The sequence below is a fragment of the Archocentrus centrarchus genome, chromosome 15 (genome assembly GCF_007364275.1).
Source record: "Archocentrus centrarchus isolate MPI-CPG fArcCen1 chromosome 15, fArcCen1, whole genome shotgun sequence".
NCBI classification, from domain to species: Eukaryota; Metazoa; Chordata; class Actinopteri; order Cichliformes; family Cichlidae; genus Archocentrus; species Archocentrus centrarchus.
This window is the reverse complement of record NC_044360.1, coordinates 9,077,020-9,086,190: the sequence shown is the minus strand read 5'-3', so window position 1 is coordinate 9,086,190 and position 9,171 is coordinate 9,077,020. Positions and strand designations below refer to the sequence as shown.

Below are 9,171 nucleotides of genomic sequence, written 5' to 3'. Positions count from 1 at the left end.
AATGTCATATTTTTAAGCATGAAATTAAGCTGAATGCAAATAGGGTTCAAAAGGGAGAAAAGGGGGATTCTGTAGTAAACAGATGTAGTTTAAAGTAAAAAATACATACTTGATTGCCTCTGATCTTCACATCTGTTGTTCATTTACTGTTGTAAATAAAAGTATAAAAGACAACAAATTTTATTTAAATGAACAAAACATTCTACAACCATGGAAATAACAAAAAAGAAGAGGTTTTTATTAACAAATAATCACAATACTCTTTAATATTTTTCGGATTCAATTTAATGCAAAACCCATAACCCCGAATTGGATAAGCAGAAGAAAATGGATGGATGGATAGATGGAAGGATGGCTTTAATGTAAAAGGTTTTATTTACAAAACAAATAATTACATACATTTCAGTGTACAATTAAAATATCAACAAAAAAGAAAAAATTGCTACAGTTGTACTGGGTCATTTGGATTTGTTTGTCTCAGATCATACACAAACAAGCTCCATCCAAGAGATGCATTTCTGTACAGCACTTGCAGCTAAAGCAAAACAACCCACTGCGTCTATGGGTCGACTATACTGTGTGTTTTATGTATTTAACGATTCCACTGAATAAAGTTTACATTTTCCTTTTAAGAGTTATGTGATAAAGTTTTAAACTTTGAAAGGGCGGCTTCTTTGGGATAATGTTAAATGTTTGATCCCACTTAACAGAACGCCTACAGATAAAATCGGTATGTAATTTTTACATATGATTAATCTCATGGAAAAATTATGTGTGTTTATCACACCTTTGAAAAGCCATAAAATTACAATCAGGGGTTACCCATTAAACCTCTGGTGTTCTCTTTGCTACTGTGTGGCATCATCATGTCACACAATAGCAAACTGCCAAACTCCTATATATATAAATATATATATTTGAGGGTTATATAATTGAATAGTCATGAAAGGAAACCCACATATGATCCCATTTAAAAGTTGTGGGAGGATTAGAAACACACAGTCATTTCAGGAAAACCCTCAAAACATTTTGCAACTTTAGACATTTAGCAAGCGAGAGTGATCCGCAGATGAATATTACATCTGTTGATTTTTTTTTTTTGTCAAATCGATTATTGAAAAATCACATTTTTCTTGCCGTGTTGACCACTTTTATCAATAGGCACTGCTGACACACAAATATGTCAAAAACTGTAACTGCATGTAGATAATAGATGAGGTTTATCCAAAGAGCCCGAAGAGCACAGCACAATTTGTGAACGCAGCCCCAGCAGTATTGAAGCAAGTCAGTAAAAACCCTGAATGTAACACAAGTGTTTCTGTGCACTAACACCTACAAATGATATGCGAAGAATCTGCACATTACCAGGTTTCCATATCAGTTTCAGAAGCCGTTAATTCATCTTTCAGTTTCCTCCCTGCCATGCTCTCCTCTCACACTCCAGCTGTAATACAGTACTTCAAAATGAGGTTGTAGGTTTCACATGGCACGATATCAAAAATCAACACGCAATTACAGCGCTCTCAGTGTCACAGTGGAGACAAAGCAAAGCAACTAAGTTTTGTGCACATGAACACAGGCCCGGGACCTCTGCAATTCCTAAAAGACACCGTGTGTCACAAATCTGAACGGTTACACAGTATGCAAAGCATTTCTCCAGTACGAAAAGATAGAACAATGAGAAAATACAACCAGATACAGAAAGTAGTGTGTTACAGGTTTCAAGCACTGCATTGTGGCAATTTTGTTAACAGAAGGGGGCACATGTGGTTCTTGGAAATAATAAACAATACATTGGTAAGAGCTCTTTGTGGTTGATTTGCATCTCTGTGGTTATGTTATCCACCCCAGCTAATTCCAATAAGCCAGTACTTGAATGTCTTTATGACTATTAACTTAAAATATGACACTGCTGTCAGAGGTGGATTTTTCAGTATACAATCACAGATTCTTCTAATGACTATCAATCCCAAATATCTTTTACATAATGCCTTCAAAACCTTCAGTAAGTGAGCAGTCTGATTTTATTTCATCATATCACGGGAAGAAGCTTGAAAATAATCATTTGTGGCTGATGAGCAACTATTAAAATGTAAGATTACACAGTTGACAGAGTAGCTGAAATTCCTATATAAGAATAATGAATGCCAGCACTAATAATGTATCAGTGATTTTCAGTGGTGTTGACACAACTGTGCAAACATACATTTGATTATTGCTGTGTTACAACAAACTTCTGGGCTAACCTCACAGAAAGTTGTCAACAGTGATTGAACTACTTTGGTTTTGAAGTTTAAATCCAACACCTGTGTCACACATAAAAGCACAGTACATCCCCCCAAAAACTTCCCTATTTTTGTTTGTGTCACACTTAAAAACAGACACACACACTTGCCCATGTGACTTTATGATTATTGCTACCGTCAACATATATTATGTCACAGAACTTGGAAATATTTCACTTGTACCATTTAAACCAACCTGGAAAACATGAGCTGTGCACAAATATTGTTCAGTGTTCACACTGGACTTTTGAAATACAGTATTTTATGCTTTCTACTGTGTGGCTCAATGAGCAAAGCATGACAGATCCAAACCTAGTTAGGCCTTGTCTGGGACTGTCTGATGCTCTGTAAAGTTTGACAAAAAAGTTCAAGGAGTTGGCTGTGCACCATTCTTTAAAGGAGGTAGGGACAATAATGTGAATAGTTTCCCAAAACGCCCATTAAACAGAGTATAAATGCTACCTTCGTGTTCCTTGTGTATGGTATTAGTCTTTTCCTAATTTTCATGAGCCATGTCATAAGGAGCATATTACTGGTCCCTGTGGCAGCAGGGGAACCGTGAAAACCACAGTTGTTGTGCATGGTTTACCTCCAACAGGCAGAACTTGGATTAAAGGTGAAATTTACTACAAATGTTCCAGATTAGTAAGACTTCAGTGACTGATTGATTTTGTTTCCATGCATTCCCACCTCCAATAAACTGTAGTACACACTTGATTCCTTTAACTTCTTTCCTAGTAGAAGCATGCACCTTTGGTATTATAAAGTGCTTTGGTCAAGCGTATTCTTGTATAATTATTTTCCACCACATTATATTCAAATAGCTAACCATGTTTGAAGTTGACAGAATGGACTGATATATTCTTTTTAACTGAAACCTTCTAGTGAGAGTAAATTCAGATATTTGTACACACAAAGAGGATACTTTTTGCATGAAAACCATCCTCCTTTTCCAATGTGCTCCGCTGTTGCATTTACTTCAGATTTAATCAGGTATAAGTGGTAACATTTACTTTAGTAACATAAGCTAACACATAAAAATGTTTTTTTAAAAGAGCCGATTTTGACAATTCTTTTCATTCTAACAGAACAAAGGGTTTATTTGGCATAAAGAGTTCAAAGATACAAATAAATGTTTTTAATCTGAAGCCTGTATTTCCACTGTTTGCTAACTATTCAGTTATTTAAGACTTTTTGACTCTGTATTATTCAACGTTTGGTCTCTGTCCAAATCTCTCTGGTTATTTAATGACCTGGCAGGCACGAGGATACTTGGCCAGGTCTGAATTACTGTGCTAATAAACGGATATCATAACCTTGTCAACAAACCACTGCTTGCCAGCTGCATTCACTCTGCCTGCTAATGGCAAAACCAGGCGTTTAACGAAAAAAGGTGGAAGACAGAAATGGTTGATTATTTATTAAAGAACAACATTTTTGACTGTTACTCTCAAATTAAAGTTTGTAGATTTGCATAATGCATAAACAAGACGTCACGAAATGACACTATTTACTGGTTTTGTCAATCACTTTGTTCATCACCGCCCCTCTGCTAACCGGACTGCAACCTAGTAACAATTCCTCTCAATTTTTTTATTGAACAAAGATGGAACTATCAGCTCCAACTTTTGGTCATTAACCAGTTTTTGTTTGTTTGTTTGTTTTAATGCTGAGTACAAAATGAGCAAAGAAGAAAACTTATTGCTTTTTAATGTCATTTTTAAGAAACCGTGTGCACAAATAGTATTTGGTGGTATAACCAAAAATTTTGAGGTCTCTAGTGGAGGCTGGAAGGCTTGTAGCTGCTACAGCAGCAAGTTAAGTTGGAGATCATCTTCTGTTATTAACAAGGTTTTTTTTTTTTATGTAATCTAAAAGCTACACAGGGCAGAATCTACTTGGGCTTTCTCAGTTCATTAACATTATTAACTATTGTGTACCAACTGCTGTTGAAGTTGTCATGAAATACAAACACACACACACACACTGGGTTGGTATATATCAAAAGTACCTAATAATCCAGATTAAGATGCAACAAAATAATTGGTAACATTGGTGTCCAGTTCATTAGCAAAGCGACATGAAACCATGACAAAAAAAGTTGGATATTAATGCAAGTCCAGTCCGGTTGTTTCCTACAGAGGTCATGAGTCTGCTGCATGATGAAGTCACATGTGATGTGAGTGCAATTTCAATCCAAAGCCATCCAAAGGAAAAGAGAGGGATTTTCCAGACTTGGTCCAGGTAAATCAACGGTACTGGTTATGGAGAATTTTTGACCTGGAGAGCTCATAATCTCTGTACAAAAAAAAAAAAAGCTGTAAAAGAAGCTAGAAAAGTAAACGAGAAACTGTTTAAGGCACATCTCCACAGGCGTTAAGATAATGTGACCACCCCTGCCCACAAACGAGTGCAAAATCTTGCCTCTTTGGTAGCATCACACAGGCTTTGAGGCCATGATGGAAAAAAAAAAAAAGTGGTGCAAAAAAAAAAAGCTTTAGAAGTCCAGGGCACAACAGAAGTCTTTTTTTCAACTAGAAAAGGGGAGAAAACAGGCTAAAAAGTAGGTCCCCCAAAACAAAAAAGTAGATCCAAAAACAGATATGTTTGCTACGTCTGCTGGGTTTTTAGGGCCACTCAGGCTAAACCTGAGCGTGGTCCTGGCTGTTCATACTTCCTTGCAAGTACATCCATCGTCCGATCAGAATGAGCAGGAGGCCCACGCAGACCAGGGTGATGGGCTCCTGGTGGATATGTGGCAGTATGTTTGGTAGGAGTACCACCGGTGCTCTAGGTGCCCTCTAGAACAGAAAAAGCAGAGACAAGAAGAGATATTTTACTTTAAATGACAAATACACTTCATAGAATACAAGTGTGGATGCACTAAAATGTAATGAAAAGTCCGATTTTCAAACAGTTTCCCCAAGACCTGACAAAAGCAAACCCCTTGTTCTTGGCCTCCAAGAGGAGTTTATTGCATGTAGGTAGGTTGCTATAAAAACTTGTTAACCTACTTGCTAATCTAATTATCAGCTGACCATTTCATTTAAGAGAACAAAATGTTCACTCAGTAAAAATGATTAAATCTACATGAAGAATTTGTATTAGTACTTGCATAGCGTTTTGCCATATCACAAAATGTTCTGCGTGTGCTATGACATACATCAAATGCTCATGTAAACACCCTGTGATCGTTTTAAATCAAAGCAGCAGACACCTACTGTATGTTTACATCTACAGGAAGCATGTAAGTATAGTTCTCAACATCCTGCCACAACTCTCTTTATACTCTCTCCATTACCAGGTGTGCATTTTTGAATGCACGTGTTCATATGTATGTCTTCTTATATTTTGGGTTTGTCTGAACACTTCTGATTTTTCCAGCTCTGATTTTATTAATCTTTTTTCTTTTCTTTTTTTTTTACACGTTGTATACCAGCAGACATTATACAACTGACCACACTATGACAATATTAGCTGCCTTTAAATAAACATGAAAGCCTACTGTACACTTCCAGAACAAGCAATGTGGCACTGTATCAAAAGCTGTCACACTCCTCTCACTCCAACGCACACTTTTAATTACCAGTAGTGCGCACAGCTAACCTGAAAGCTTGCTGCAGCTGATATTGGCAGCATTTCAAAAGCCCCATCCACTGCCCAGTACTCCCTGTTAAAATCCATGTTACCTTTTGAGAAAAGCCTACAGCAGATGCCAAACAAATGCCGACAATGACATGATTTAGTACAGGAGCGTATTAAAAAGGTAATTTAATGTTGCACTTCGACAGAGTGGTGGAGACCTGAAGAAGAGACCAAGCTGAACTGAGAAACTCTGACTTTAGGTCTCTAAAGTTTAGCTTAAGAAATGCTGATTTTTCTACACTGCAACTCAGTGGGAACTGTTAAATGCCAAGTATAAGTGAAGATGATTGTTTTGACATAATCTGGGCATAGAAGATGTTTTTACAGGCACATTTTGTACAAATTGTTAAAATAAAAAAATTAAAACTACAAATGAATGCAATTATACTTGCATTCTCTTTCTATTACATTTTATGCAGTTTCCCCGCTTTTTTGAATGGGGCTGTACTCCTGTACTCCTAATTAGCTAATTACTTTATAAAATGTTCAGTGAACTATGCTAAAAGGAGAAAGATCAATGACTCCAGCAATACATTCAAGCCAGTCTGAGTTTCCCCAGATTTTCTTTTTCAACTCATTCAAAACCAAAACTTGAATGAAAAGCTGAGTCTGGTTTGATTTAGGGTGCCCTGTCCTGTCCTGATCAGTCCTCATGCCTGCATTTCATTAAATAAACCGCCTGCCTGGCTTCCCACTGTCCCCCTCAGCTGTTTTATCTATTTGTAACTCCTTGCCTCAGTCATCTAGATACACTTGGCAGGCTGTTGAATGAAACAGGTGTTTTCTTTTCTGCACAATATCTCTGCAGTTGCTAGCTTTGTGTCTTGGCCTCAGTCCATTTCTTCAGAAGCAGGAGGAGCAACTTTTCAGTAATAATCTGCCTTGTCAGTAGAACAGGAACACAACCTCAAGGTGGATGCTCAGAAGGAAAACAACACTCTCCAGAAACAACCAGGATCCTGTTACTGTGGAAAGGGGATCTCCGCAATGAAAACTATCTAGTAACCTTGAGTAGAGACACTTCAGATGGCAACAAAAGAAACTTCATTTCACTCAGACACATCCTTTGTGCAAGTTAATAAATATGCTTTCCTTATTCACGCCAGTGTAAACCTTTTTTTAAGAATAAAACACCCGAGTAACTGAAAACCTTCTCTTCTCATTTAATTAACGGCTCTAAATTACAACCACAAAAACAGCCTGGAGTGGTTGAAAGTGGATGTTTTAGCTGAACTGCAGCTCTCAGGTGTGAACGTTAATGAGAGTTCCGTTCAAAATGTTTGCTTAATGTTTTTAAAGGAAACTGTAGGCTCTAAGTGTACCATTTATAAAGAACAACTAAGGAATTTACAAGGGCAGGAAGAATTTTTTTTTCCACATTTGGGCATTAAGCCCTTCAAATTTAGCCCGGATGGATGGACTGTTATGCCAGATATCCGCTGGCATAGAATAATGCTATCTGCCTCGGGCAAGACTGTACTCTGAAAAACAGGATCTTTACAGATGAGAGAGGGATATCAAAGCTGTGTGGTTTAATTCGAAAAGTGAGCCAAAAACCACAGAAACCCCTAATGCCAGAGGAGGAAACAGGTGAGGGGAAGACTAGTTAACCCTGGAATGAGTCAAGCTGTGCTTCTAATTCTGCATCTGACCAATCAAATAAGCAGGTCAGCTAAAAGAATACACATTTGAATGAGACATGACCCTGATTTTTGCAATAAACCAGCGTAATAAAGATGACAGATGAAGGTAATAGCAGACAGGCAGATCAGCTGATCTTGTCCTGATAGAAATGCCCTCAGACAGGAGTAACAACCTGGAGACAGGATGTTGGAAGATGTCAACATTGTATCTGTCAACATTGTATCTAACACTACAATGTTAGCATTGTAGTGTTAGCCTTCGGTTCAAAGCACCCATGTAATTAGCTTTACAGAGCTGGGGCTGAAGACTCTTAGTTTTATTATTTGTCAGCAGTTTAAATAAAATCCACCATGACAGAGCAAAAAAACAAAAAAAACAAAACATCCATAAGGATATTTATCCATAAGGCACATCTGGAAAAACACCTTATTCTGATGGGACATGCGATACTTTTTCTTCCTTTGTGGATTTTTCCTCCAGTAATCATCACCTTATGAACTTTCTAACTTTAAATCAACATATCAGCTACACCAGTATAGGAAGTAGCTGATCATGGGGAGAGAGTCAATACAATAAGCCTGATTTCTCTAAGGCTCACTTTCCCTGAATGTCATCAAGGGACTGTTGTGTTTGGCGGCAAAGTGAAGAGCAAATTCTCCATGTTAATTTTTTGGCAATTCAGTTTCATCTCCACAACCTGAACTTCTGCCATTGCCATATATCAAGACTTGTCTTGAGTGAAGAGAATACCGATTAATTCAGCCTCTCCTTTCATTTGGCAGCACACAAGCATCAAAAATTGGCATCTCACATCGCACATTAGAGCTTTGCCTTTGTTTATAGTAGAACATTATACTGGATTTCAACCCGAATAACAACTTTTGTTAAAGCAATAAAGAGTTGCAATTTTCCTTCGGCAACTTATTTTCTCTGGGCCTTCAGAGATGATATTATACCTTCTTGTTGTGGAAACACTGAGATTATTGTTATTATTGTTAATTTGCTTGCAGCAGTGTTTATCATGTTGCACATTAGAGACTTGTCTCTCTTCAAAGCAACTTTGGAACACAGACACAAGGTTTGTGGTTTTTTTTGTTTTTTTTTTTTATTTGGCAGAGTTTCTGCGCTCTTTCGTCACCTCACCAACCGCTGTAATGATTCGACTGTCACGATGGTCTCCAGTTTGCAGAGTGAGGGAAGGGATCCTGTTGGCAGATGTATGAGTCTCAAGACACAAAGCAATCTTACTGAAAGCTTTTTTTTTTTTCACTGTAACATGTTTTATTTAATGATCTATTGATGGCTAGATGCTATTAAAATATAATAGCTGTTTGGACAAATTTAAGAACATGGATTATATGGTTTATCAGAACCAGAGAATTGCTTGGATTGATAGCTCGGGAATTTATTCTGAATTAAGGAGAGTTTTTATATTTTATTTTAACTCCTGCTTAATCGCATGTCCTGACTAAAAAATGCCACCTGTTAATGAACTTGTACATCACAGTATGTGCTGCCCTGTGGTCATGGTTGGCAGCGAATGGCAGCTGAGAAATTATCAGTGACAACATAACAGGAGGATGTGGCGTACCTGGGA

The 9,171-nt window shown here is 37.4% G+C and overlaps 1 protein-coding gene across 1 annotated transcript in view; it reads right to left on the bottom strand.

Annotated features, from left to right (window-relative positions):
• Window positions 1-310: 310 nt before the first annotated feature.
• The window catches only part of bcl2l11 (BCL2 like 11), a 29,340-nt gene continuing 20,479 nt past the window's right edge, over window positions 311-9,171 (bottom strand). The window contains exon 4 of the mRNA XM_030747524.1: window positions 311-5,086. Coding sequence (XP_030603384.1) covers window positions 4,928-5,086 — 159 coding nt within the window. The 3' untranslated portion in view covers window positions 311-4,927. The remainder of the gene's footprint in view (window positions 5,087-9,171) is intronic.